The 22,885-nt window shown below is 40.2% G+C and overlaps 1 protein-coding gene across 2 annotated transcripts in view; it reads left to right on the forward strand.

Moving 5' to 3' along the window:
- Window positions 1–999: 999 nt before the first annotated feature.
- Window positions 1,000–22,885, forward strand: part of LOC133614577 (mitochondrial intermediate peptidase-like) — a 38,881-nt gene continuing 16,995 nt past the window's right edge. The window contains exons 1-16 of one of the 2 annotated variants that reach the window (XM_061972653.1): window positions 1,000–1,641; window positions 2,346–2,519; window positions 4,374–4,462; window positions 4,537–4,623; window positions 4,714–4,777; window positions 8,940–9,122; window positions 9,328–9,484; window positions 9,618–9,666; window positions 10,524–10,584; window positions 10,669–10,721; window positions 14,352–14,505; window positions 14,619–14,696; window positions 16,252–16,459; window positions 16,767–16,876; window positions 16,959–17,033; window positions 21,270–21,386. In XM_061972653.1, coding sequence (XP_061828637.1) covers window positions 1,492–1,641; window positions 2,346–2,519; window positions 4,374–4,462; window positions 4,537–4,623; window positions 4,714–4,777; window positions 8,940–9,122; window positions 9,328–9,484; window positions 9,618–9,666; window positions 10,524–10,584; window positions 10,669–10,721; window positions 14,352–14,505; window positions 14,619–14,696; window positions 16,252–16,459; window positions 16,767–16,876; window positions 16,959–17,033; window positions 21,270–21,386 — 1,809 coding nt within the window. In that variant the 5' untranslated portion in view covers window positions 1,000–1,491. The remainder of the gene's footprint in view (window positions 1,642–2,345; window positions 2,520–4,373; window positions 4,463–4,536; window positions 4,624–4,713; window positions 4,778–8,939; window positions 9,123–9,327; window positions 9,485–9,617; window positions 9,667–10,523; window positions 10,585–10,668; window positions 10,722–14,351; window positions 14,506–14,618; window positions 14,697–16,251; window positions 16,460–16,766; window positions 16,877–16,958; window positions 17,034–21,269; window positions 21,387–22,885) is intronic. The other variant, XM_061972652.1, reaches the window with a different exon arrangement.

Genomic DNA, 22,885 nt, shown 5'->3' on the forward strand with positions numbered 1-22,885 from the left:
GCTCTATCCCATACAGTAATGTTGCATAGCAATTTTTTTTTTTTTTTTAACAACAAACATACATTTATAATACACACAAAAGTCAAGGCCCTTTCAACATAACCAACAATCTACACATCAGGTTGAGCAAATCACGACATCAGCAAAACATGTCAAGGAAAGAAAACGTTTATTTTTTTATTTTTATAAACCTTTATTTATAATATGCAACATTTACATACAAGTAAAGAAATAATCAAAACAAGTACAGAAACTGTACAAAACAGCGCCAGGGGGTTGTAAACTCAATAATGTAACTAAAATACATATACATATGTATTTGCTACATATATATATATATATATATATATATATATATATATATATATATATATATAGCAATGTGTAAAGCCATAGGCTCACATAAATTCCGTAAATAATCCAAATTTGGAGCACAGCTTCATAATTTTCACTGTTTTTTGGTTGTCAGAGGTAGAAAACGTTTTAAAGTAAAGTTCTAATTATTTTTTTAAAGGCACAAAAAACTTACATTTATTAATATAAAACTTAGCCAATAGTATAATGAGGTTGCAAAGGTCAAATTCCTTTTGACATTTTCTTTCATACAGTATAAATCCAAATAGCACATCTTTAAAAACAAAGCACAAATTTGTCATGAATATTGTCCAGGATGAAACGACAGATGCCCTGCCCGAGTGATCGAGTGCTTTCACAAGTCCAAAACAGGTTTGATTGATTGATTGAAACTTTTATGAGTACAGTACATATTCCGTACAATTGACCACTAAATTGTAACACCCGAATACGTTTTTAACTTGTTTAAATCGGGGTCCACGTTAATCAATTCATGGTAGTGGTAAACAGTCTCTGGCTGCATGTTACATAAGGTGCAGGTAATATAAATGTCCTTCTTCTATCTAACCATCACAGTCTTTCCAGGATAATAACGAGAAAGAAAACAATGTTGCATAGCAAGTGAGTTATTTTACTTCAACTAGGCGTCGCATCTTAGTGACGTCACAAAACGTAATTTAGCCTGTCGCACTTTCGACGGATTTTTTTACTCTTAAAATAATGTTCACGTAACTCGTGTAATGTCCCGGGTTGTACACCACATGGCGTGACACATCTTAGTTTAACCTATATTTTTTTCCCCCTGTACAAATATTTTTTAACGAAAGTATTAAGCCACATGTCATGGATTCGTCAAATAAGCGCCCCAAGAGCAGCATGTCAAATCGTGTTTATCTGATTTACCGGTAACCACATGGGACCAAAAACTGCATTTTGACGCATAACTATTATGCATTACATTTTATCAATTCATATTTGTTTTATTGTTTATGTCGCGTGCTGTGGTTAACAAGTCGCCTGACTTTTTACGCTGCGAAGCTAGTATCGAAGCTAATAGTTAGCATGCCCTCTGTCAGTATCCACAAGAACAGCAAGAACCCGCATCAGTACTAACGACAGTTGAATAACAGAGACAATATGTCTGTCAGTAAAATGTTACTTTCTTGTATGAAGCGAAGGTGTTTGTGGACGTATTTGCGCAGCAGGAGTGTGACAACGTGGTCACCTGTTGGGGCAGCTTTCAATGCCCGACCTCACAAGAGACTGGAGCTGTTCGAGAAAAATGTGGTTAGTATTTACAGTAGTTTAGCCTTTTGGGGGGACATGCACCTGGGGATAGGTTGATTGGCAACACTAAAACTGGCCCTAGTGTGAATGTTGTCTATCTGTGTTGGCCCTGCTATGTGGTGGCGACTTGTCCAGGGCATGACGTTAAAATGCATCCGGCAGTGGAGGCTCCTCTATGGGGTCTTGGGGCACTAGGAGGTTAACCCCTTTACTACTGTTACCCCAGGTGGCCATTGGCAAAGGCCTAGTACCTGACTGCCCCCTAGCCAGGGATACAGTAAAGACCTCAACGGCGGAGCAGGCGGAAGACGGTAGATGTAAGAACTACCACAACGGCTGCGATGGCGGAAGAAGGCTGCAGCAGAAAAGGGTCCCCAGTCTGTCAAGGATCGTGTGGTGACTGTCTGTGCACCAGTCTCCCCACGTTAAGCAAAGTCACTCACAGGCATCCTCCATAAAGGGATACACCCCTACCAGAAGGATCGTCATACTCGTTCGAGTGACCGCCGATGATATGATACCCCGCCTACCGTCAGAATGCAGCTGAGATAGGCTCCAGCACCCCCCGTGACCCCGAAAGGGACAAGCGGTAGAAAATGGATGGATGGGGGGAAACTATATGATGCACCAACAATAATATCTACTTTTCAGGATCTGAATGTAAACCAAGTGCCTGAAACATGTGTGTCATTGTGTGATTACAGGGTTTGTTTGGAGTGCCAGAGCTGAGTTCACCATCTGGCTTCCAAGTTGCCACAAAGAAAGCTCTTGAAAACACACATCTCCTGGTTGACAAAGCGTGCTCGAGCACACCGGGGGTCGACACTGTCACCGCTTTTGACCAGCTCTCGGATGGCCTGTGTAAAGTGGCTGACCTGGTGAGTTAAATTGCTGGCACTGTAAAATGTGCCTCTACCCAATCGTCCATAAAAGATGGGGAAGAAATTGGTTCCAAATACAAATCTCTTGGATTTTACTGACGTCATGTCCGGCTCACGTCCCGTCCATTAAATATGCGTGGTGGTCAAGCTAGCATTGTTCTTAATGGGTACGAGGCGCTATTTTGCCTTTCTCAAAGAAAACATGCCCTATGATTGGGTTGTTTTTGGCTATATGAATCATTCAAATAAGGGCAGCACGGTGCTTCAGGGGTTAGTGCACGTGCCTCACAATACGAAGGTCCTGAGTTCTATCCTGGCCTCTGGATTTTTCTGTTTGGAGTTTACATGTTTTCCCGTGACTGCGTGGGTTACCTTCGGGTACTCCGGCTTCCTCCCACCTCCAAAGACATGCACCTGGGGGTAGGGGATATCTGTGTTGGCCCTGTGGTGAGGTGGCGACTTGTCCAGGGTGTACCCCGCCTTCTGCTCGAAATGCAGCTGAGATAGGCTCCAGCCACCCCTGCGACCCCGAAAGGGACAAGTGGTAGAAAATGGATGGATCGATGGATGGAATCATTCAAATAGCGAAAAGGATAAACATTTTTTCAGAGTAATCAAAAAGTGCGGAAGAGTGCAAGATTTTACGAAATGACGACGAGAAAAGAATACAGCCCACACTGCAGTCCAAAGGAGAAGAGTTGAAGAATGCGTGAGTTTGCAGTGATCACTTCATTAAAGATTTGTTTGATATATGTTCATTATTTCCCATTTAAGTATTATCTTGATGTTATTTGTATTTCTTAAACACATGATTGCTACAAGTGTTTCGAAAATCACCAACTCGGCGTGTCTAAATAAAAGAAAGAAAATGTGAGCAAAACTTAAAAGCTTTTACTAAAGGCAACAATAATAGATTAAGCTTTCAGCACATACACAATGTTGACATCTATAGATATATTTTGGTAAAGATGGGGGGAAAACGTAAACCGCGAGTGCAACAGCAACAAAAATGGCTTATTTAGACGCAAAGTTAAAAAATGAAATGCAACCTTCCCCAAGCAAAAACTATGCAAATTTATCAGAGTCTTGATACCAATTTCCTTGACCCAGCCCTACACAAAGAAGTAGTAGACCTCCATTTTTTTCCAAGTTTTCATCGGTTTTGATGTGTAGAATGGCGTCTGGAGCACAATAGTTTGATATGTCTGGGGACGCGACCGACCTATAATCCTTGATATCACTCCACATATCTTTTTTTGATAAAGTATAGGGATCTATTCCAATGCATAGTTTGATTTGATTGAAGTCTCTTATGTACTCAGATAGTTTGCGCGCTGCTTGCTGTAGAACAGCCATCTTTGCTTGGTTGACCACCACCAGTTTTCACTTCAGGGAAGAAGTCAGATGTCGGAATACAAGCAATACAAACAATTTCTCTGTAGGGGGGGAAACATGTTTGCATTCACGCTATGCTGGAGCTGGACATTTGATAGGCATTTGGAAAAATGGACCCGGTTGTGTGATTGGCCACAGAAAAGTGGACAGATAATCAATAATCTGCTGAACTTAGTCACAATGCAAATTCCAACCAGTTTCTTTGTAGGGAATATGACGGAAGGCAAGATTGTTTTCTAAATCTCTCTGAAATGCCTCCATGGTTTGATTTAAAATGTTTGGGATTAATGCAGATCTCAAACACACAACAGAAGGTAAGTGAGTAATAGGGCCCAAAAATGCTTGGGGAGGCCAGGCTCAACTGGGGCTAAACATATTTCTGATGAGGCTCTAGCCCCGGTGTAGCACCGTCCCTGCATTGGATGTGCTTACTAAGCCTCATCATGACATTTTCAGGCGGATTTTGTCAAAGTGGCACATCCAGATCCGGCGTACCGCGAGGCCGCGGAGAAAACCTGCATCGAGATCGGCACCGCCGTGGAGAAGTAAGAGGCAGGGTATCCTCATCCCATTAATAGTGTGCTCAATAATGGGGAACATGTTTCATGATATGTTTCAGATTGAACACTAATGTAGAGCTGTGCAAAAGTTTGAAGAATTTGCTGGATAGACCGGACCTTGTGGCTCAGCTGGATCCAGACACAAGGTGAACATCCCATCTCTCTCGCTTACCAAGGATCCATTCATTTTATGTCTAAACTCATTTTATCCATCCTTAATATTCCTTCTTTTGCAGGCGAGTGGCGGAGTTGTTCATGTTTGACTTTGAAATCAGCGGGATTCACCTGGATGAGAGGCTGGTGAGAGGTCTTGTTGCAAATGGAGAAATATTTAAAGGTCCCGTATTATGAAAAAGGAACTTTTTCAAAGTCAGTCATATTTATTGTCAGATTTCAACATGTGCTGGACATATAGGAAAAAAAAACAAAAAAACTTTCTCTCTAAACCATAGCTAACTGTACTTTTTTTTTTTTTTTTTTTTTTTACTATATGCAAAATGTAAAAGATAAAATAAAAATACAGATTTATACAAATAACAGCATGATGTACAAAAAGTGCATTTTGAAAGAATATGTGCATGTTGATAAAAGCAAAGCAACCTCAAATGCGTTAAGATGTGCAAGATGTCCATTTAAAGATGTGCAAGATGTCCATCAAAATAAACACCAGCAGCAACAACACATTTGCATATACTTGTTTAATGATGTTCTTAGCGTAAAATGTATGTCCAGACTCTAGAGCTTGTTAATATGCCATAAAAGATACTACTTATGACTTCCCCTTAGTTAGATTAGCCTGCTACATGTACAGGTCCAAAAGGTCACGTAGGACAGCTTTGTGAAAAAGCAGGTTTCACTACACATAGCAATATTAAGCCTATAAAAAGCTCTGTCCGCTACAGACGGAGTTTTAAGCTTGATCATTTAGTTTTTCTTCAGTGAATATGTTAACCTAACATTGTGTTATTTTGTCATACGCTCATGTTCAGGCATGTGAAATGTCTGCGAAAATGTAGAACTCTGCGTTTTTAAACACTAATTTTCACGTCAAAATATCACTTCTGCGTTTTTTAATGAAATATAAAAAAAAATTAGATTCAAACAAATTTGTTTAATGCTCCCCTCAGCCGCAGGTACTCGCTGTTCCTCTTGCCTAAACACTGCACTGAGTTGCAGGACAGGGAGACAATCAGGGGCGCTGAAACAAGCCCGCTAGTTAGCATCATCCAGCTAGCTTATTGTCGCCTGCGTACGCTCTTCGAGCTACAACGTTGACAGATTTCTTCTTTGCTGTTAATCATATTTGGATGATTACAATCCGAACACTGTTAGTTACGAAACATAGAAAAAGGTATATTTTTGACGTGACGCCTGTAAACATAAGTCACTACACCGGAAGTATATCACCTGAAGTGGCGTGGCTATAGGATTGAGTTGCCAAATGGGAAACGTTTTCTGAGTCTTTGTATGCATGTTATAGAATTTTACATTTTCAATGATAATATTGTTAGTAAATTATGTATTGCAAGAACCTAAACATTCTGTGGAACATTACATGGGACATGTAGAATAGAATAGAGTTTTATTGTCATTATTACAGTGAACAGGTTCAAAGAACAACGAAATTGGAGCAGATCCCCTAAGGTGCATACACAATAATTTAGTAATATAAACTGTAAAAAAAGATAAAACAGAACATATGTATCTTTATATATATGTATATATCCACACACATGCACATATCCATACATATGCATATATGTATATATACTGTATATATATATATATATATATATATATATATATACATACATATACACATATAACATTATTGCACATTATAGTCCGAAAAAATAAAAAGACATGACACAGGAGGACATGACGGACACATTGTGCTCACTCAGGCCTGTTTAATGCTACTATGGCTCTTGGGTAAAAATAGTTTTTTAGTCTATTTGTGCCCGCTTTTAGCACCCTATAGCGTCTGCCCGAGAGTAGCAGTTCTAGGTGGCAGTGCCTGGGGTGGGATGGGCCTTTCAGGATGCTCTGTGCTTTCCTGAGACAGCGGGAGCTGTACAGGTCAGCCAGGGAGGGGAGGGGGAATCCGATGATCTTCTGGGCGGACTTTACGACCATCTGGAGCGCCGTTCTCTCTGCGGCCGTGCAGCTGCTGAACCACACGGGTAGGATGTCCGTTTGTTTCCTCCTGAAGTCTATGACCAGCTCCTTGGTCTTGGAGGTGTTCAGGGCCAGGTTGTTTACTGTGCACCACTCCGACAGTTTCTCCACCTCGTCCTGATATGCAGCCTCGTCTCCCCCCGAGATGAGCTCCACTACGGTGGTGTCATCCGCAAATTTGATGACGGAGTTGCTGGAGTGGGCAGGTGTGCAGTCGTATGTGTAGAGGGAGTAGAGTAGGGGGCTCAGCACGCAGCCTTGTGGAGAGCCGGTGCTGAGGTATAGGCTCGATGACATGTGGCGGCCCTACTGCACCCTCTGGGGGAGGTTGGATAAGAAGTCCTTAATCCACATGCAGATGGAGTTCGATAGACCCAGGTCTGACAGTTTGGACACCAGTCTGTCAGGTATTATGGTGTTAAATGCCAAACTATAATCCACAAAAAGCAGCCGCACGTAGCCCCCCCCCCCCCCCCCCCCCCCCCCCCCCCCCCGTCTCCAGGTGACCCAGAGAGGAGTGTAGGGCTGTGGCGATGGCGTGCTCTGTAGGCAAACTGGTGTGGGTCGAGCTCGGGAGGGAGGACTGAGGTGATATGGGTCCGTACCAGCTTCTCGAAGCACTTCATGGCTATAGGTGTGAGTGCAACTGGACGGTAGTCATTCAGGCAGCTGATGGAGTTCTTCTTCGACACCGGGATTATTGTGGAGGTCTTCAGGCATGATGGGATGAGGGCCTGAGAGAGGGACTCGGTAAAGATCTTAGTAAATACCCAAGCCAGCTGGTCTGCACAGTCCCTCAGTACCTGTCCCGGGGCCCAATGTGGGCCCGTAGCCTTCCTCGGGTTCACCGCCCTCAGCGTGCGCCTCACCTCATGCTCCTCCAGTATAAGGGTACGGCTGCTGTGGGTGTTAAGTGGGGGTGTTGTGACGGCTGCAGGTGTCTTTCTCTCGAATCGGGCGAAGAAGCTGTTTAACTCCCCCGCTCGAGAGGTGTCGCCGTCAGCCGAAGGGTTACTGGGTCTGAAGTTGGTCATGTGTTGTATTCCTTTCCATACCTTTTTGGTGTTGTTGCTCTGAAGGTGGTCTTCCATTTTCCTCCTGTGCTCGACTTTTGCCTCTCTGATACTTCTCTTCAGATTGGCTCTGACAGCACTGTAGAGTGCCTGGTCCTGCGCTTTGAAGGCACTGTCATGTAAGTGTCAAAAAGACAGCCAAAAAAGGTTGATAGATGATAATAAATCTAGAGGTAAGATATAGTGTAGAAATGCACCCAATGGCAGGAAATGTAGTCTTGATTTTAAAATTTTTGTTTTGGGGATTTTATGGCAGCTCTTGGTGCCGATAGAAATGTTCCTTTTTTTTCGCCAGTTTTCCTCTTTTTTTCTCAGTGTGATGTAAGGTAACACACTTCCAATACAGTCCTGTGGGAGCTCTGAAATTTACTCAAAATACCTTTGTGCATAGACTTAGAAGCTGAATTGGTTCTGTGACGGAGCTCTTAACTCAAAGCACTCATATCTCAAATCAGCATCGCCCATTTAACTGAAATAAAATCAATGTAATCGGTGCTTGGCTCCCCCAAAACAGCACAATTGTAAAACACAACATGCTTTAAAAAAAGAAAAACTAACTTTCAGATAATAAATATTGTATAAAAACAATACAATAGAATCTTCTACAAACAACTACAATAGTTGTATGAAATAAAGTAATAATAATGTACAGTTTTTACTTTTGAGAGTTGACTTCTATGGTATCTCCTTCCAGCTGCTTTTCTCTCAAACACGCCATCAGCAGCTTCTCAATATTTTCATGAATAAATGTCCGCCGCTGAGATATTATTTTAATATTCTTGGCTGGCGTTACTCATTCTGCTTCAGTATGGTGCAGAAATCGCACCATACCGGTTTTCATCCACTTCTTCTCAGCGCTCTCCTTAACACCCTCTTTGTCTTCTTTCCAATGGTTAAAAAAGAAAGTTATGTTGATCTATAGCTATAAGCTAATGCTAGCGAGTAAGACCAGATGTTTTGGTTGGATCCTACAGGGGTCACTGTTACATTTGTTACGCCAACTAATGGCAGAGATGCTTGTAACTCATATTTTTTTTAACTCAAATAACAATTACTTGGAGAGACTGCTCTTATCTCAATACACTCTAAATGTGGGCCGTTCTTAAGTTGAGGTACCATTGTAGTTGGAAAATATGATAAAATCTGACCTTTCAAAGTGTCAATGGTGTGTCGCCTTTGCTTGTATTAAATTGTTTTCCCTTTCCCGGCAGAGGAAGGAGGCGGTTGAGCTCCACGTGAAGCTCTTGGATTTAAACAACGAGTTCCTGGTGGGCTCCCACATGCCCAACAGAATCGCCAGGTCTTCCATCCCTGAACATCTCCACCTGCACTTTGCCAGCGAAGGGAGCTTTGTGCAAGTTGGAGGACTACACGCAGACGCACCTGATGATTTGGTTTGTGCGCATCACTAGAACATGCCTTCTGTTGCACAGTAGGTGGCGCCTTTGCCTCATAAACTGGTTATAGGACCTGCTCAAAATGATGAACAATTACATGTATCATCAATGGCCAACATATTTTTGAATAGTAATCATATGAATACTGTTTGTTAATTGTGTGCATCCAGACTTGTCCGAACCCTCCCTGTGGCTTTTGCAGGTTCGAGAAATCGCCTACAGGATTTACCTCTACCCAAACGCAGATCTGATGGAGTGTCTGGAGGAGCTTCTGAGATGCCGATACAAGCTGGCCAGACTAGTGGGATACGAGACGTACGGCCACAGGGCCTTGAAGGGAACCATGGCAGCAACGCCAGGTTGAGTCATGACCCGCCTACTTCTGTTATAATAATTGATTCTTTGGTGTCATATGAGGAACTGTAATTATTTGTAACTATTTTTACACACAAGTGTTTTGAGTGTTTTTTAATGATGTGCTTTGCTTTGCAGAGACGGTGATGAGCTTCCTTCAGCTGTTGACTAACAAGCTATCAGACAGGTAAACTCAGTCCCTTCTGACAAATTTCTTGATGATTGTAGCATTTTCAGAGACTTAGTTACAGTACACCTGCACAATCTAATCCTATACAAGACCTGTATTTAAAAATCTGCCATCACAAAGTGAAATAATAACTACAAAAATGTGGAAATTGTGATTGGGCACGCTACCTGTTGCAAACTTCAGACCTGGGGTTTGAGACCGACTTGGTGGCTTTTTGGCTCTGCCTTTTAAACGTTTTTTATTTTCTAATACGTAGCATGCTGGCAACCTGCGTGACTACATTATGAGCACAAACATCTGTTGTTTTAATAAATGGTTTCTGAAGTGCAAAATCTCAACTTGATATAGAAAATGCTAAAGCTAACACCTAACGAGATACTGTAGGTACAATGTACTTGGTGCTTTGCGTGGCAGATTCCGCCATCAGTATTCAACAATTTTGTTGTTCTTAATGTGCAATGACATTAAAAGCCTCTTCTATCCTTGAAGTTCTGCCATCTCTTGTAATTTCATCACAATCCCAACAAAATGTCAATGCTAACAATGATAATTGCTAGCATGCTTACAGCCAGTATAGCATGGAAGCAATCAAAATTGTTATAACATGGGAGCATTTTTGCTTCAATATAGATGGTTGCTAAAGTGAAAAGGCTGAATTTGAGCTGTAGAATGTTAAAGCTAGCGCTAAATAATGCTATGGACCAACAGTGCAGTGGTATTGTTATATAAATGTGTGCAACATCCAACTTGATATGTTTTGATTGTGCAAGTGTACCTAAAGACTTGTACATTAAGTAATGCATATGAAGACATTACCTTCTTGATTAACTTTTTTTTTTTCCCGGGTCTCACAGTACAGCCAAAGACTTTAAAATAATGGGTGACATGAAGAAAAAACTCAATCCTCGGAATTCCGTAGGTGACTTTCTGTTGCCATCACCACATGTCACCTTACATGTAATCTATAGGAAGTCAAGGTTTTTTTGTGTTTTGAGACAGGAGCTCATGCCGTGGGATCACCCCTACCTCAGCGGAGTCGTGCGTGCCGAGAGGTGAGTTTCCTCCACATTAAAGGGCGCCTATGAGGATTTCACTCTTTTTCGACTTATAAATGTTGTTACAATGTTGACACTCGCAGTGTACTTGGAAAATGTAGTACCGGTAAGCTAAGTTAGAAATTATTCTAAACTAGTTTACCGATCACAAAAATGTAGCTAAGCTACAATAAAATGACAAAAGCAGCTTAACTACATTGAAGCCTTTTTTGTTAACGTCAAACAAACTTAATTCCAAGTCATTGATATATGATCAATGAAACTGCAATATAAACAAATCAAACCAGTATTTTCGACCGTAAAAAAAAAGCGGTGATGTTTGTCTTCAAAATATTTAAGCATTGTACATTTTCAAAATATTAATTTAAATACTTTTTGAGAGGGTAGGGCGTGGAGGGTTTTATTTGCAATCTAAAGAGAACACCGTCACACACGAACCGTTTACAGACATACGCAGAAAGTGGGTTAAAAATGTGACTGAGAGGCAAAATTCACACCAAAGTGTATATCCAGTACATACTATCAAAACCACTCGGGTGTGTTTTAAATGTGGTTAAAATGATCAGGTGCCCTTTAAAGTACCAGTATAATGGAAAAATATATGCTCTCTATATGTTGAATTGTGTTTTATTTTATGTCCTTACCATATCCAATTATATTTCCAATCCACAAAGTATGTGAAAATATCATCCAAACGTCCCCAAATGCCACAATTACAAAAGGCCATTTTGAATATTCCACTCAGAATGCCTGCAGCAATTTTCCATAAATTCGGGATCTGATGACATCACGGTGCAAACCCCTCTGCACTCTGCCCTTGTGAGCAGATTAGTCATACTTTAAATACGCAAAAATGGGAAAGATGTGCTGTTTATCATTCACAATCCCTCTGTAAGACATGTTTTTCTTATTTTTTATGGCTTCTAAATCGTGAAAAAATAGCCATCCAAAAAGCGCCAACAATAGTCCATTCACGTTTCGTGACCTGAATGTTAACTAAATATTAGCGATATTGTTATTATAAGCGCCAACTTTAAGGACTTTGAGGACTTTTAGCAGCGCATTGATCACATAGAAGAAACTAGCTTATGCTGCTGAGCTGGCTGACTGCTCATGCTCATTGTTGAACAAAATGGCTCAAGAATCTCAAAGAGATTTATATTATGTTGATCTTATCTATATACAAAACCCAAAACCAGTGAAGTTGGCACGTTGTGTAATTCGTAAATATAAACAGAATACAATGATTTGCAAATTCTTTTCAACGTATATTCAATTGAATATACTGCAAAGACAAGATGTTTAATGTTCAAACTGAGAAACGTAATTTTTTTTTGCAAATAATCATTAACTTAGAATTTAATAGCAGCAACACATTGCAAAAAAAATTGGCACAGGGGCATTTTTACCACTGTGTTACATGGCTTTTCCTTTTAACAATACTCAGTTAACGTTTGAGAATTGAGGAGACCAATTTTTGAAGCTTTTTAGGTGGAATTCTTTCCCATTCTTGCTTGATGTACAGATTAAGTTGTTCAACAGTCCGGGGTCTCCGTTGTCGTATTTTACGCTTCATAATGCGCCACACATTTTTAATGGGAGACAGGTCTGGACTACAGGCAGGCCAGTCTAGTGCCCGCACTCTTTTACTATGAAGCCTCGCTGTTGTAACACGTGGCATGCATTGTCTTGCTGAAATAAGCAGGGGCGTCCATGATAGCGTTGCTTGAATGGCAACAATTGTTGCTCCAAAACCTGTATGTACCTTTCAGCATTAATGGTGCCTTCACAGATGTGTAAGTTAACCATGCCTTGGGCACTAATACACTCTCATACCATCACAGATGATGACTTTTAAACTTTGCGCCTATAACAATCCGGTTGGTTCTTTTCCTGTTTGTTCCGGAGGACACTATGTCCACAGTTTCCCAAAAACAATTTGAAATGTGGACTCGTCAGACCACAGCACACTTTTCCACTATGCATCAGTCCATCTTAGATAAGCTCGGGCCCAGCGAGGCTGGCGTCATTTCTGGGTGTTGTTGATAAATGGCTTTCGCTTTGCATGATGGAATTTTAACTTGCACTTGCAGATGTAGTGACAAACTGTAGTTACTGACAGTGGTTTTCTGAAGTGTTCCTGAGCCCATGTGGTGATATCCTTTACACACTGATGTCGCTTTTTGATCCAGTATCGGCTGAGGGATCGAAGGTCCGTAATATCATCGCTTATGTGCAGTGATTTCTCCAGATTCTCTGAACCTTTTGATGATATTACATAACGTAGATGGTAAAATCCATAAATTCCTTGTAATAGCTCATTGAGAAATGTTGTTCTTAAACCATTCGACAATTTGTTCACAAAGTGGTGACCCTCGCCTCATCCTTGTTTGTGAATGACTGAGCATTTCATGGAAGCTGCTTTTACACCCAATCATGGTACCAACCTGTTCTCAATTAGCCTGTTCACCTGTGGGATGTTCCAAATAAGTGTTGGATGAACATTCCTCAACTTTCTCAGTCTTTTTTGCCAGCTTTTTTTAAACATGTTGCAGGTATCAAATTCCAAATGAGCTAATATTCGCCAAAAATAACAAAGTTTTCCAGTTTGAATGTTAAGTCTCTTGTCTTTGCATTTTATTCAGTTGAATATAGGTTGAAGAGGATTTGCAAATCATTGTATTCTGTTTTTATTTGATTTACACAACGTGCCAACTTCACTGGTTTTGGGTTTTGTATATATTTCTAAGTCTTTTGGTGTTATATATCAGAAATATATGATAATCGCTTCAATATAGAGACAACTTGTTTTGCCATTATATTGGTACTTTAAGGCAGTGTGTCGTCATGGTAATTCCACTCCATGTTTTCAAGTGGAGTGGGCTAATATTGCACCGTGCCTCATCGTTAGGTGGGACAAAAGATGTCAGTAAGTTGAGAAGCTTGGGAGTCTTCTTCAAGTGTTTTCTTACATATATCTCCATTGTATGGCTATAGAACATAAGACTGTCATGTTCAGTGTGTCCTGTGTTAGCTCTCGCTTCTTTGATGACACTAAAAAGCAGTTGAATCCCTGTAAACACTGAGAGTCATGGCCCTATTCTCTGTGTTACACTGGGGCCAGCGTGGTTCAGATGGTACAGCGGCCCTCCAGAAAATTGAGGGCCCTTGGTTTGAATCCAGCTTTCGTCATCCTAGTCACTGCAGTTGTGTCCTTGGGCAATCCACTTGCTCCCATTGCTACCCACACTGGTGTAAATGTAGCTTACCACCACCAAGTGTGAATTTATAATGGGTTTCTCAATGTAAATAACCTTGAATCACTAGAGAAGAAGCGCTCTATAATTATAATTAATTCACTTCACTTCCTCAAAACTTCTATTATTCTTATTCTTGTTCACAAACAGCAAATAATGTTTACCTAATAATCAAAATGTCTACTGTGTTTTGTTGGAAAGCCCCCTAAAATGCAGGATATCATCAAATTGCACTGGAAGTATTTCCTAAAACAGAAGCTAATATATCAAAATCTAACACATTAATTGTTTCAAAAAATGTTTTGTTTTGTTTTTTAATTTAACCTCCTGAAAAATAGCATCTGAGTCCTGCATTCTTGCCATATTTCAGGTACAACATCGAGCCCAGTCTGTACAGCCCCTACTTTTCCTTGGGGTCCTGCATGGAAGGTTTGAACATCCTCTTCTCCCGTCTCTATGGCGTGTCCCTAATGTCTGAACACCCCAGCGCCGGGGAGGTGTGGAGCGACGATGTCCGCAAACTTGTACGTTGTTGTTGTCGATGCTGCTGCGAACAGTCCACATCCATTAATGAGGTGTCGATGACTGATGCCTGTTTGTTTAATGTGTGCTGTTTGTTTCGTGCGTGTCCTTCCAGGCTGTGGTTCATGAAACAGAGGGCTTACTTGGATACATTTACTGTGACTTTTTCCAACGGCAAGAAAAACCCAATCAGGTGAGCCCACAGCTTCTCAGCTTTCTGTTCGTAGGATCATGCAAAAACACGACATTTTGATGCAAATCCAAGTAAAATTTAGAGATCAACTGATTTTTGTCGCCGATATTTGGTATTTTGACGTATATCTGTTTTGTCTTTTTTTTTTACACCTACAACAGAACTACATCAGCAGATAAAATATAAACATGCATGATGCCAGTATTTAGTTTTTAAAAAAAGATAATAGTTCTCCCTTTTGCCCTGCATAAGAAATGTTCCTTTAATGCTGAAGGTCTTTTTTAAATTAATTTAACAGTAAAAATATTATTTTAGTTATTAATCTTGACAGGGCATTTATTTGAGTTCTTGTGAGAATTTTTCTGGGGTCTGCTTAGCTGCTTTCACCGTGCCGCGGCCCAGTGTTTGCAGTACGTCTCCTTTGCAGACACTTTTTGCCGAATAAATTCCAGTTTTTTTCCTTCTTTCCTGGCGTCTTCCCGATTTTGTTTTTTTTGTTTCAACTACTGCAGCGATCAAGTTGCTCGACAAGCCTCCGTCTGTAACACTTGGAGCGTTTGCTCATTTAAGGAGAGCCACAAGTTTCATGTTCCTACCGCTTGTTCCTCTTCGGGTTACGGGAGAGAATCAAATTCTTGCTGTGAGGCATATGAGCGCTTGCCACTGTGCTGCTTTTGTTTTGTTTTTTGAAAAATCCCAAATTTGTACCAATTTTCCCAGGAGGTTTCCCATATTTCTAAATGCAAATGTTGATGTTCCTCTGGCGTTTGTGAAATCCACTGATGTTTTCACTGCTAAGTTAACCACACTATTAGTGCCACATAAAACATTGTGTTGCAACTGGTCAGACATTTCCTAAAAACAGTGTTTAAAAAAACAACTTAAAGCCTTGTCCAGCTGTTTACTTACATATAACATTAATGTTTAGCGAACTTTTACTGCAAATTAATTTTGGCTCCACATATGGGTTATTGGCTTCCTTGACTACTAATAATCGGTATCAAACCTGAAAAATGTTGTATTGGTCGATTTCCAATAAAAATGCAAAAAAAGAAATGTATTCTCAGTATTCGCAAACATTTGGACTGCCACAGCTTGATTTGCCGCTACTGTTTGCCATTACAACTACCTACAGTAGATGGCATTGTAATTATGCATCTTAACACACCTCACACACACCTGCTCTGCCAGAGAATGAGAAGACATTGCAGGAAGAGTAAGTGTTGCCGACTTTGGAAACTCCAACATGAAAGCTGATATTTTTCTCCTCAACAATCAACGTGTGCTGCTCTATGTATAACAACCCCCCATCTCGCCCCCTGTTTTCCTTGTGACATAGAAAACCCCACAAAAAGCAGCGGCAGAAGAAAGTTAATCTGTATTTATTTTCTAAACATGTTTTTTTGCTTTCAGCATCCATAAAGATGACATATGTATGCTACATGGCCAATTGTGCAAATTTCGCCGATGCCACCAGCTCCTTCCAACTTGCGAGCAACAGATAGATTGCAGTCCTTTGGGAAAACCCTGTTTTACCATCTTGCTCCGAACACAGGACTGTCACTTCACCATCCGCGGAGGTCGCCGGTGCCAGGAAACGGGCCAGTACCAACGTCCCGTCGTGGTGCTGATGCTGAGCCTTCCCCATCCCACACGAAATGCCCCCACCTTGCTCTCTCCCGGCATGATGGAGAACCTTTTCCACGAGATGGGCCACGCCATGCATTCGATGCTGGGACGCACTCGCTACCAGCATGTCACGGGTGAGCTCAGCACAAATAATAACATTAGAAAGAGGTATTGTTTCAACATTGTGTTTTATGGTTTCAACGAGGTGTTTATTGTTGTTTTTGCAATGAGTTTATTGTTTTTTCTACAATGAGTGTTTATAGTTGTTCTAACCATGTGTTTGTTGTTGTTTAAACGATCTGTTTAGAACTTGGTTGTAGTTTGCAGTTTACTACCTCTGTACTAGAGGGGTTGCTAATATTTTGGTCTCTTGCAGACATTTTTTTTTAGCTTGTTAGACTGTGTCACTATTTGCCTTATATTGTCATGTCCATTCTGTAGGCACGAGATGCGCGACCGACTTTGCCGAAGTGCCCTCCATCCTCATGGAGTACTTTGCCACCGACTATCGGGTTGTCAGCCAGTTTGCACGCCATTATGAAACCGGACAGGTACACTTGGGGAAAAAAGTGTAGCTAAACATATGTCTCGATAAGATGCTGACCAGCGATGCCTTTGTTTTTGTCCGGTCAGCCTCTCCCTGAGAGTATGGTGGCTCGTCTGTGTGAGTCCAAGAAGATGTGCGGTGCTGCAGACACACAACTGCAGGTAATCCCAATCAACCACACAAAATTTGCTCTAACATGTTAATATACAGTGGAAACTCAATTTACGATCTTAATTAGATTAAATTATAGGAAACAATGTAAACATGAATAATTGTTTTTAGCCTCAACAAAAGTCCCTATTTTAGTAAAATAATACACACTTTGACACTATAATGTATATATAATAGTGCTGTCAAATTATAATTTATTTTAATCAGATTATTCATAATTAATATTAGGTTATTAGTCGCTTGCATAATTTAAATACACTTAAAAAAGACCCCAATATCTGAACACACTTTTTTTCCAGAATTTTATACAGCAACATTTTTCAAGTGTGTCACTTGAATGCACTACATTGTTTTTGCTTAAAACAGTTTCAGCTAAAGTCCCACATTAGTATATTTTGAAGCAACATTTGCCAGTGAACACACCATCCAGAGTCTCCGCACTCATCTTTGCACTGACGTATGCATTGGCCTGATCACTGACCGTACAACAACCCACGCTGTCTATCAGGTAACCATCTGCAGTTAAGGTAAAGGTGCACGTACGGTCAAATTGGTGCTCTCAAAAATGTTAACAACCATGTTGCTACAATAATAAAAGTTAAAAATTAAGATAATTTTACCTTGCTGTCTGCAAACAGCAGAATCTGAGAAGGAAGGGCAGGCAAAGAGAGGAGGGGGAGCGGAGGAGGGGAAGTGTTTGTGGGTTCCCTCTCTAAGTTTGTCCATAGGGAATCTTTCCTTCTTTCCATTGTGCTTTGTTGTTTTTTGAATCCATATTGTGTAGGCAAAATAAACAAAACTTGGTGAATGGCAAGAAAAGAGAAACACGCTAAAGCACTGAGAATTGGGGTCTTCGTAAACAAGATGTGACGTAGGGGACTGCGCCTCTCCAAAATGGCCGCGCCCTGTGTGTACTGTACTGCACAGGAAGGGACATCCCCAAAATGGTAGCACACTAAAGCTTCCAATGGCACAAAAAAATAAATAAAGTTTTCGTACGCCTACACATGGTTTGCACACAGAGGCATATTTGGCATGATCTAAAGATTTCTAAACCGAAAAGTTTGCAAACAGAGAGGATCGTAAATTGATGTTCCACTGCATATATGTCTGTATATAGATTCACACGCCAATGTAAAGGTAAGATATAAAAACTGAGTTAAAGTATGTTGGTGGCAATGTACTTAATGAAGATTTGAGTTGGTTGGGAATTATATATATATATATATATATATATATATATATATATATATATATATATATATATATATATATACAGGTAAAAGCCAGTAAATTAGAATATTTTGAAAAACTTGATTTATTTCAGTAATTGCATTCAAAAGGTGTAACTTGTACATTATATTTATTCATTGCACACAGACTGATGCATTCAAATGTTTATTTCATGTAATTTTGATGATTTGAAGTGGCAACAAATGAAAATCCAAAATTCCGTGTGTCACAAAATTAGAATATTACTTAAGGCTAATACAAAAAAGGGATTTTTAGAAATGTTGGCCAACTGAAAAGTATGAAAATGAAAAATATGAGCATGTACAATACTCAATACTTGGTTGGAGCTCCTTTTGCCTCAATTACTGCGTTAATGCGGCGTGGCATGGAGTCGATGAGTTTCTGGCACTGCTCAGGTGTTATGAGAGCCCAGGTTGCTCTGATAGTGGCCTTCAACTCTTCTGCGTTTTTGGGTCTGGCATTCTGCATCTTCCTTTTCACAATACCCCACAGATTTTCTATGGGGCTAAGGTCAGGGGAGTTGGCGGGCCAATTTAGAACAGAAATACCATGGTCCGTAAACCAGGCACGGGTAGATTTTGCGCTGTGTGCAGGCGCCAAGTCCTGTTGGAACTTGAAATCTCCATCTGCATAGAGCAGGTCAGCAGCAGGAAGCATGAAGTGCTCTAAAACTTGCTGGTAGACGGCTGCGTTGACCCTGGATCTCAGGAAACAGAGTGGACCGACACCAGCAGATGACATGGCACCCCAAACCATCACCCAACCATGCACATTTTGCATTTCCTTTGGAAATCGAGGTCCCAGAGTCTGGAGGAAGACAGGAGAGGCACAGGATCCACGTTGCCTGAAGTCTAGTGTAAAGTTTCCACCATCAGTGATGGTTTGGGGTGCCATGTCATCTGCTGGTGTCGGTCCACTCTGTTTCCTGAGATCCAGGGTCAACGCAGCCGTCTACCAGCAAGTTTTAGAGCACTTCATGCTTCCTGCTGCTGACCTGCTCTATGGAGATGGAGATTTCAAGTTCCAACAGGACTTGGCGCCTGCACACAGCGCAAAATCTACCCGTGCCTGGTTTACGGACCATGGTATTTCTGTTCTAAATTGGCCCGCCAACTCCCCTGACCTTAGCCCCATAGAAAATCTGTGGGGTATTGTGAAAAGGAAGATGCAGAATGCCAGACCCAAAAACGCAGAAGAGTTGAAGGCCACTATCAGAGCAACCTGGGCTCTCATAACGCCTGAGCAGTGCCAGAAACTCATCGACTTCATGCCACGCCGCATTAACGCAGTAATTGAGGCAAAAGGAGCTCCAACCAAGTATTGAGTATTGTACATGCTCATATTTTTCATTTTCATACTTTTCAGTTGGCCAACATTTCTAAAAATCCCTTTTTTGTATTAGCCTTAAGTAATATTCTAATTTTGTGACACACGGAATTTTGGATTTTCATTTGTTGCCACTTCAAATCATCAAAATTACATGAAATAAACATTTGAATGCATCAGTCTGTGTGCAATGAATAAATATAATGTACAAGTTACACCTTTTGAATGCAATTACTGAAATAAATCAAGTTTTTCAAAATATTCTAATTTACTGGCTTTTACCTGTGTGTGTGTGTGTGTGTGTGTGTGTGTGTGTGTGTGTGTGTGTGTGTGTGTGTGTGTGTGTGTGTGTGTGTGTGTGTGTGTGTGTGTGTGTGTGTGTGTGTGTGTGTGTGTATATATATATATATATATATATATATATATATATATATATATATTAGGGCTGCGAATCTCCCACGATTCGATTCAATATCGATTCTTGGGGTCACGATTCGATTCAAAATCGATTTTTTTTTTTTTCGATTCAATGCGATTCTCGATTCAAAAACGATATTTTCCCGATTCAAAACGATTCTCTATTCATTCAATACATAGGATTTCAGCAGGATCTACCCCAGTCGGCTGACATGAAAGCTGAGTAGTAGATTTTTGTAAAAAGCTTTTATAATTGTAAAGGACAATGTTTTATCAACTGATTGCAATAATGTAAATTTGTTTTAACTATTAAATGAACCAAAAATATGACTCATTTTATATTTGTGAAAATATTGGACACTGTGTGTTGTCAAGCTTATGAGATGTGATGCAAGTGTAAGCCACTGTGACACTTATGTTCATTTATTTTTATTTTTATAAATGTCTAATGATAATGTCAATGAGGGATTTTTAATCACTGCTATGTTGAAATTGTAACTAATATTGATACTGTTGTTGATAATATTAATTTTTGTTTCACTACTTTTGGTTTGTTCTGTGTCGTGTTTGTGTCTCCTCTCAACTACTCTGTTTATTGCAGTACTGAGTGTTGCTGGGTCGGGTTTGGTTTTGGAATTGGATTGCATTGTTATGGTATTGCTGTGTATAGTTTTGTTGGATTGATTAATTTAAAAACAAATTAAAAAGAAAATAAAAATTAAATAAATAAATAAAAATCGATTTTTTAAAAATGACAATCGATTCTGAATCGCACAACGTGAGAATCGCGATTCGAATTTATTTTTCCCACACCCCTAATATATATATATATATATATATATATATATACAGTTCACAATCAGTAGCCTAGCGTTGAGTCAGTTCAGCGTAAACAGAAATATATACTCCTTTTGATTAATGTATTTAATATGAATAACACTTTTTTTTATATTTAATTATTTTTATTTTTGTTATGATGGTAATATTTGATTACAGTTATTTCTGACAGTTATAAATTACACATCAAAGTCTCTGAGGAATGTCTTTGTGATTTTATACGTTTTTTTGTTGTGAAATTAGTCATTATCGAGATAATTGTGAAACCGTGATTATCACTATACTGTATATCCATATGTAATCGTACAGTCAAAATCTATAATTGTTGCATCCCTATTTGTTATATTGTCCTGCTTTTTGGCTAAGCATACGCCCTATTTTGACCCTGACAGATTTTTTATGCTGCCCTGGACCAGAGTTACCATGGCAAACCTCAAAGTCGCTCTACCACTGAAATCTTGCAAGAGATGCAGCAGAAGTTCTATGGCTTGCCTTACACACCAAATACAGTAGGCTTGATTTCTATTTTCCTTCATATTTCACCTCTTAGTTAATACATCTTTGAGTGTACGGGACGTCCTCTAGTTTTCCCTGAATCATAACTCTTCATCTTAGCAAGATATTTGGGATAATTCTGTACTTCCATGTTCCAACATTGTGAGAACTGTTTTAAGGAGGCCTTTTTCTGTCTCCGAGCGCACAAAGTACTGTCCAAAAAGACACGGCTGGGTGAGTTTGGTGTGGAAGAACAAGCCCATCAGACACCTTAGGGATAAACTAGTACAGATCTTAGGAAACACTCCAAAACTGAAACTGTGCCGTTGTCACTATTTCCTGTCATTTTCACTTCCAGGTGTCCGAATACTTTTGTCAGTATCAAGTATTTGTCCATACTGTATCAAATTTTACTGAGGAGTCATTGTCCTCCCGCTCTTTCGATGCCGTCTTCTACAGTCCCAGCACAGTTTAAAAAGATTAAAGAAATTCTCCCCCCAAGCTGTGGTAAAAGCACAAAGCAAGGGTCTCCTTTGAATGAGCTAAACCCAAGGGAAATATTTGAAACTGTTCTTCCAGATCCTTTTAATGAAAAAAAAAAGCTCAGTATTTTTCCCACACGTTTGCAGCTGTGGGCGAGGGGAAGAAGCCAGGAAGGGACAAGGGGAGCTGAAACCAAGGTCGTAATGTAGACGGGTAATGGCCTTAAAGGAACGTTTTGCTCAGGACAGTAATTATGTGCATCATGAAAAGAAATTACAGAGCTGCTGTGTCTTTGCCCATATTTTACCGACCTGGTCAGCATTTTTTTGCCCACGCTTTAGCTCGTGCCGCTCCAGATAGTAACATCCTTCCTTCTTTTTTTTTTCTTCTTTTTAACTTGCACTGAAAGCTCTAGCAGACCAGAAGGATCCCAATTTGATCTGCTTTGCTCCCAAAGATCTATCAGTGGGAATTCATTTTTTTAGATTAAAGAAAATGAATGCTCCATTCCAGGAAAGTTATAATAGAATACCATCGCTGGGTGCATATATATATATATATATATATATATATATATATATATATATATATATATATACATACACACACACACACAGTCGTGGTCAAAAGTGTGGCCTTTAAGCCCATGTACACCAATCCTACTGTCAAGCATGGTGGTGGTAGTATGATGCTCTGGGCCTGTTTTGCTGCCAATTGAACTGGTGCTTTACAGAGAGTAAATAGGACAATGAGAAAGGATTACCTCCAAATTCTTCAGGACAACCTAAAATAATCAGCCTGGAGGTTGGGTCACAACCTACCGATCTCAGGGCGGGCGCTTTAACCACTAAGCCACTGAGCAGATGTCGCTTCTGGAGCAAGGGCTTCCTTCTTGCATGGTAGCCTCTCAGTCCATAGCGATGCAAAACACGCTTGACTGTGGACACTGACACCTGTGTTCCAGCAGCTTCCAATTCATTGCAGACCTGCTTTTTGGTGGTTCTTAGTTGACTCTTGATCATCCTGACCA

The sequence above is a fragment of the Nerophis lumbriciformis genome, linkage group LG17 (assembly GCF_033978685.3).
Source record: "Nerophis lumbriciformis linkage group LG17, RoL_Nlum_v2.1, whole genome shotgun sequence".
Lineage (NCBI taxonomy): Eukaryota > Metazoa > Chordata > Actinopteri > Syngnathiformes > Syngnathidae > Nerophis > Nerophis lumbriciformis.